The 7,172-nt window shown below is 46.6% G+C and overlaps 1 protein-coding gene across 1 annotated transcript in view; it reads left to right on the top strand.

The window, feature by feature from the left end:
• The window catches only part of pou3f1 (POU class 3 homeobox 1), a 1,212-nt gene extending 420 nt beyond the window's left edge, over positions 1–792 (top strand). The window contains exon 1 of the mRNA XM_085918835.1: positions 1–792. This exon is cut by the window's left edge and continues 420 nt beyond it. Within this exon, the coding sequence (XP_085774961.1) occupies positions 1–792 (792 nt within the window).
• Positions 793–7,172: the final 6,380 nt, after the last annotated feature.

Here is a 7,172-nt window from a genome sequence, read left to right as displayed (position 1 = left end):
TCGGGCGGCGGCGGAGGGGTCGGTGGAGGAGGTGGCGGCGGCGGCGGCGGCGGCGGGCACCAGGCTCTGGTCTACTCGCAGACGGGATACACGAACCTGAACGCAATGCTGGGCAGCCCGCAGCCGGGCGCCCTGCACCACGGCATGCGCGAGCCTCTCCACGACGACGGGGCGGCGGGGGTGCACGACGGTCACATGGAGTCCCCTCAGCAGGCGTTCGGTCACCACCAGGACCACTCGGACGAGGACGCGCCCAGCTCCGACGACTTGGAGCAGTTCGCCAAGCAGTTCAAGCAGCGGCGGATCAAGCTGGGCTTCACGCAGGCGGACGTTGGCCTGGCCCTGGGGACCCTGTACGGCAACGTCTTCTCGCAAACCACCATCTGCCGGTTCGAGGCGCTGCAGCTGAGCTTCAAGAACATGTGCAAGCTCAAGCCGCTGCTGAACAAGTGGCTGGAGGAGACCGACTCCAACACGGGCAGCCCCACCAACCTGGACAAGATCGCCGCGCAGGGCCGCAAGCGCAAGAAGCGGACCTCCATCGAGGTGGGCGTCAAAGGGGCGCTGGAGAACCACTTCCTCAAGTGCCCCAAGCCGTCGGCGCACGAGATCAGCACTTTAGCCGGCACGCTGCAGCTGGAGAAGGAGGTGGTGCGCGTTTGGTTTTGCAACCGGAGACAGAAGGAGAAGCGCATGACGCCCGTGGGGGTCCCGCACCCCAACATGGACGACGTATATTCCCAAGCGGAGACCCCCCCGCTGCACCGCTCGCTCCACAGCCCCGTGCAGTGACTGACTTGACAGCCCAGGGGGTGACCCGTCCCGCCCCGCCCCGTCCCACCCCACCCGCCTATACCCGCCATCCGCCACCAGGCTCCTTTGTAGACAAATAAAAGGGATTTCGTGGAGTTTACACTATTTAAGTTTCCTCGGCGAGACTTTTGGGGAGGGGGGGGGGGACGTTGTGTGCAGTTTTTTTTAACTTAGCATCGGGAAGAAATGTTGAGGGGAAAAAAAACCATCTAGTGACAAATATTCCATTTAAAGCGAGACAAAGATTTATTTACCAAAATTATAACGGAGGAGATGTAAGGAGAATCAGCATCTCCTCCCCCTTTTTTGGGGACCGTGAACGCACCACACGCCTGCAAAAACAAACAAAAACACTGGAGATGAAAAGTAAGCACTGAATGAACTTTTTTTTTTTTTGCTCATTATTATTATGATTATTAATATTATTATTTGAATTCTCGGTTGTTGTTGTTTTTTTTTATTATTTCCAAACCATCCACCCTGAGTGTACTGTCGTGTTTTTTGGGGGGCTTTGGAAATTTGCAGTCGTGATTGGAGCACATCAGGGTCAAAAACTGGGAGGAAAACGGCGGGAAATTATTGAATATTCCACCTGCATCAGGACGAAGATGTTCTGATTGTACGCCTTAATATTATTATTGTTATTATTAATATTGAACCACACACGTCGCACGTTGTACACGAAGACGCTAAAAAAACCCTGCAGATTTTTCATTATTGTGGATTTTTCCTCGTTTTTTTTTTTTTCTTTCTCTGCATGGAGCACTTACTTTTTTTGTTGTCAATGCAACACTTTCACACACATTTGGGCCCCCCGCGCGAAGTTGGAGCAACTCAGGTAACTTTCAGTGCCCCCCGACCCAGCACCCTTCTACAATTTCAAAACATGACTTTCTCCGATAGTTAAAAAGCTGCGGGCCCGTGAAGGCAACGCGGCCAAGTTTTTGTTTTTTATTTTCTCTCCTACTTTTTCAAATCATATTTATTTGACGTCTTTGTGTGTCATAAAGAAGTCCCCAAAAAAGAAGGGAAAAAAAACGAACAGTGCTATTCACGAGGCAGTCGAGGGATTTTTCTCCCCAAAGAAAAAACATGACAATTACTAAAAAATGGGAAAAAAAGTTTACAAAAAAAAAAATGTGATTTTAGAGAAAATGTGTAAATATGTCCAATATGTAAAACTTGTATTTGTTCTGGAATATGTTTTCTCTTTGTTTCTTTTCCGGGCAGTTTTGTACACTTACTAATAATATCCCAGAAGATATTTTAATATGATTTTTGATTTATTGATCATTTATAAATATATATTTATTATTTCTTCAATGTGTTCCTTTTTGTTTGTTTGTCTGTTAGCTCTGTTTTCTTTTTTTTTTGTTTTCTATATATTTGTTGAAGTGGATGAATTCACTCTCTTTCTTCATTGGTTGTACGTTGATTGCTCTGAAAATGTAGACTGCAAAGTCACATTTCTATTTATGTTATAGTAATATTTTATTACTTACATAAAATGGTATATACAAGAAAAGTGCTCCGTTGTCGTCGCTGTGTTTTCTTTCGTTTGTGTTGCATGACGAGAGGCCCCATTTTAACCACACAACCGACTTCACATTTTCATTTTAATGTGCTGTTGGGAGTGACTTTCGAATTTGTATGTTTGTCCTCTGATATGAATCATTAGAGTCGATTTTTTTTTAGGCGCTTTGTAAACGTGCGTTCTGGGGAAAACAAAAAAACCACGTCAACATATCAAATTGTGCCTTCTTTCTAATATGTTTGCTGGCGATTCCCCTAAAAGACAGAGGACTCGAATCGAGATTGTCTCAAAAAAGGCCTTCAAGTCGAAGCAAATTTCCGCTTTCCATTGCTATTTGCTCTTAAATGATTCATTTGAATCGTGGATGAAAAGACATCTGAAAGACGGCTTGAATTGCTTTTTGTTAAACGACTTCAAAATCAACGGAACGTTCGTTACAATATGCCTCAAACGATCAAACGTTACATTTTGTGACTCAACATTTCACAAATTCATCAAATGTTGCACACAAACGTTCCCTCGTTTTTTGCAAATTAAACGAAAGCATAGCAAATTGTGTCATTTTCATGACTATTACAAGACACATATGCAATTGAAGCCAAATATTAAGGGCTGTTTTTTTCCATTCTATTTGCACCGGTCGTCGCTTCTGGCATCGACAGCCAATAAGTTTGAAAGCAATTGACTAATCAGCTCATTTTTATCCTGTTTTCTGGATCGTCGCAAAAACAGCCTAATATACGTCAGACGAATTTTTTTACCATACAAATTTTGTTTGAATTCGGACAAAACGAAGGCGAGCGAGGGGGGGAATCAAAGTGCATGCGTGCGTGTGTGCGTCTGTGTGTTTGAGGACGTTGAAGTGGTCGAAACTCCGGCAGGGAGCAGCAGTAGGCCAACGTCACAAGAGTGAACCACATACGACCCCTGCTGGTCAGATAGTGCTACTGCTTACTTACAACTCCACGGTATAATTTGGAAGGCAAACGCTGCACATTTTCATTCTCGTCAGTACACGTGGAATTTACGTGGACAAAAGTTTCATATATAAATGATTGTTGTTGTTTTTTTAATGTGGTTGCCTAGGCCCGAATATTTCCCACTGCTTTGTTTCCTTAAAATATTCACAATTGCACCAAAATATGGCAGTTGGCTGATTTGAGGGTAGCCACAATATCAGACACCTTTTTTGACTCAAAATATTGTTGAATTTTTTTTTTTTTTTAGATCTGCTTTAGAACTTGTTCCGTCAGGAGGGAAGGTCACCACAGCGAGTCATGTGTTTGGATGGACGGACGGAACATCCGCTATTATCCACTCAAGGTACAACTCATCACACAACGCCTGCCCAAAACACACACACACACACACACACACACACACACACACACACACACACACCACCTCACACACCTCGTGGGCAGCTCGACAGTCGCTCACGAGCGCCACCTTGGGCCGAGGGAAAGCTTCGTCATCTCTCACACGACGCCGCGGATGCAGAGATGTGGATTAGTGATGATTAGCGGGGATTATGACTGGTTAATGGTGGGAAAAAACATGAGGAATCATTGGCTGTGCAGAAGGGGGAGTTGAGGGGGGGGGGGTGCGCTATTTCACTCACACTGGCGGATTTGCATTGATCCACAGCAAATGAACGAGGATTAGCAGCATCCAGCTATCCGCCGACAGATAAATAACATTAAGCGCGTTACGCGTCATTGCCTCCTATTAATGACACCACAATGCCGGCAATTATGGAAATATGGAGAATAATGGGGAGCGCCGCTTACCTGCTTGGGATTCCCGGGATTCCAAATGGTCCCCGTGTCAAAGGCCTCTTACATAGTCTGATTTTGTGAAGGTGTACTGTATGAGTTTTGTAATCATCCATCATTTAATTGGGTTTTTTGTTGTTGTTGTTGTTGTTAGATTTGGGGGAGAATAATTACACAGGCCACTACAAGAATCAGATTTCTGATTTTAAATCAAATTTCCTTCAAGGAAATCACGAAAACAATTGATGACAGTGTAGCTGCCACTAAGATGTCTGCCATCTAGTGGTGAATGGTGACATTACAATTTAAAAAGTATATTTTGAGCCCTGCATGTTTGCTGTTTGCCACTTGCATATTTGCATATTGCTACTGTTTATTTGTCACCCCCCATCGATATTTTTTCATATTCTAGATTTTTCTTGAGTCCACTCAGTTTAGTGGTTTGCCATGAAATGGGTCTCTTCGGGAACACGACTGATGTGATCTCACCTGAAAAGAGGTGAAAGATCTCTCCGTCTTCTCCTCCCTCAGTTCTCCTTTTTACCGTTTATGTAATAAATACTCAAATCCCACTGCGAGGCAGGTAAGGGGGGGTGAAATGGAGACTTCTAGAAGAAGAAAAAAATAGAATAATGGCGGGTTTTTTTTGTTGGGGGGGGGGGGGGGGGGGTCATCAAAAATTCCCTCTCTTCCCCTACCTCAAGGTTTCCTCCTCGGAGCCACTTGAAAAGCCGGGCAACAATGCGGCCACACGGAGAAACACCTCGTTACCATATGAAACGGTGAACCGGAGGAGACGGGGAGAATGGAGACCCGAGCCGAGCTGAGCTGAGCCGAGCCGAGCCGAGCGCTCTTGTGTTATTTATGATAGCGGGCCTTGTAGCCATGTGGGCCTACCCCACCTTTCTCTCTCCTTCATGTGCTCGGGCCTCCTGTAAGAGTGCAGATACACACAAGTGCATCTTCACAAAGTTGCTCTTTGCCGTTTGAAGAAGAGAGGCGCTCCCGTCTGCCTCTTCCGCGCCTTTGAGGGACATTTTATAGCGCCTCAGGTGTCTGTCAAAGCGACTAAGAGTTCTATGTGGGCGCCTTGCCTTGCCTTTCCTTGCCTTGCCTCGCCTCCCCGCGCACTTTTACGGGCCGCTTTAGTGCGGGGAATTAGCCGCAGTCGGGGCGGGAAGAGCGCCGACCGCCCGTGGTTGCCGAGCTGGTTTTTTTCCCCTCCAATAAAAAAGTAGAAGCCTTCATCTTTTCAAAGGTTATCCGGGGCGCATACCTTGGCCACCAGGAGGCGGTAGCAAACATTCATACATTAACGATGAAGAGTTTTACAACTCATAGATTCTGTCAACTGTAATATTAGACTTTTTTGCAGAGGATGAGAAAAAAAAATATGCTGGTGAGAATTGTTATATTGTCTTGCTCTAGGATGGCGTTTTGTATTCCGTCTTAACATTTAGCTGTAGATTGCTTTGTGATTAGCGGCAGCAGTATTTGAACCTTTTAAGACGCAGCTGACAAAGCGTTTTGGACTCGCTGGCGCAAGGTTGCAGAGTTAATTGGTGCGTGCAAAAGAACATGGCGGACCCCCGTGCTAAAGGTTGCACTCCCCCCCCCCCCCCGCCCGCCATCTCTTTTTCTCTTCTTTCTCATTCCAGCTAGGCTTTTGTCAGCTATAAGGCAAAAAGCGTCTTCCCGTCTTCAATAACAAGGTTGCGGAGCGAGAGAGAAAAGAAAGACGAGAGGCCTTGCGGCATTGAGCGCCTTGCCTTGGGAAGGGCCTCGCACGCAGATTCAAAAAGAGCAAAGACATTGCGTAATTGTGCTCTGTATAGATTAATTGCCAGGACCGCTTTGTTGTTCTCTTGACGCGTAATCAAGGAAATATACATTTTGGCTGAGTTAAATTGTTCTAAAGCACAAGAGATGAATGAGCTGAAGAGAGAAGTTAAGGCGGCACTCGGAGACAAAATGGAGGACAGAGCGTCATTAGGAGGCCACGCAGATGAGCGGCATTGTGATTACAGACAGTCTTGGGCTGTGCGCAAATACGGAGCATCAAATTCTTCTTCCATAGCTGCTGAAAGTTGTGGGACAGTGACTTGTCATGAGGCTTTATGGGAGCTACGGTGGCCCTGAAGGCACAAAACACTTTGATAATCAAATATGGGAAGAAAGGGATGCTTGCGCCGTTGTGGGAGAGAACGCCGCCGACTTGTTTGACAGCCGATGGAAGCGGCGCCGCTCATCGCTTTTCAATTTGACAAAGAGACAACAACCGACAGTCACCTGCTCCGACAGAGGAAATCGACTTTTTGTCTGATTTCAGAATCAAAAAGGTCCCACCGGCGGGGCCCACGGGGGAATAGAAGCGGGTTGGACGCGGGGCGAGAGGCTAAGCGGGGGGTGGGCCGTCTGGGCGTTAATCCATGAGAGCGTCGATGACCTTCGACCCCGCGGGGCGCGGGGTCGGCCTCCGCGTGAGCGTGAAAGTCAGGCCTGCCCCTCCCGCTAATGATTTATGGGGCAGGGTGCCATCGACACAGGCTCAGCCCCAGGGATGAGCCTAAATGCTAGTTTTGACACGCGGGTTAAAGGTGATCAATAACAAGGCGCTGGAGGAGAGAGAGCAGACTGACTGAAGGACGTTCAGCCGGGATGATGAAAAGAGGAGGGGGGAGGAGAAAGGCTCTTTTTAATTGGGCTCTGCTCATGACTTCAATCTTGGTGGCTTTTGCCCACTGCACGCCCGCAGCGCCCGCAGCGCCGCTGAGCTCGTTTGTTGACTCAAGGTGTCTTGTTCTTCTTCTGCTCCATCCCAGATATCATTTCAGAGAATTTCGAACCATTTCAAATAAAGTCTGACTTTGAAAAAAAAAAAAGGAATTTTGCTCATCTTGGTCCAATTTTAGGGAGAGGGGATAAATGATACATTTGTGAAATGTTCGAACATTTTTCAAATCTTTTGGTCCAGTCACAGCGTTCTAATTGTGAACCCAGTCACAACGTTCTAATTGTGAATCCTTGCCATAAAAAAAAGAAAAATCCAT

This window comes from Syngnathus leptorhynchus, chromosome 8 (assembly GCF_054491065.1).
Source record: "Syngnathus leptorhynchus isolate UIUO chromosome 8, UIUO_Slep, whole genome shotgun sequence".
Lineage (NCBI taxonomy): Eukaryota > Metazoa > Chordata > Actinopteri > Syngnathiformes > Syngnathidae > Syngnathus > Syngnathus leptorhynchus.
Note: the sequence above shows the minus strand (reverse complement) of the source record. Positions and strands in the feature narration are given on the sequence as shown.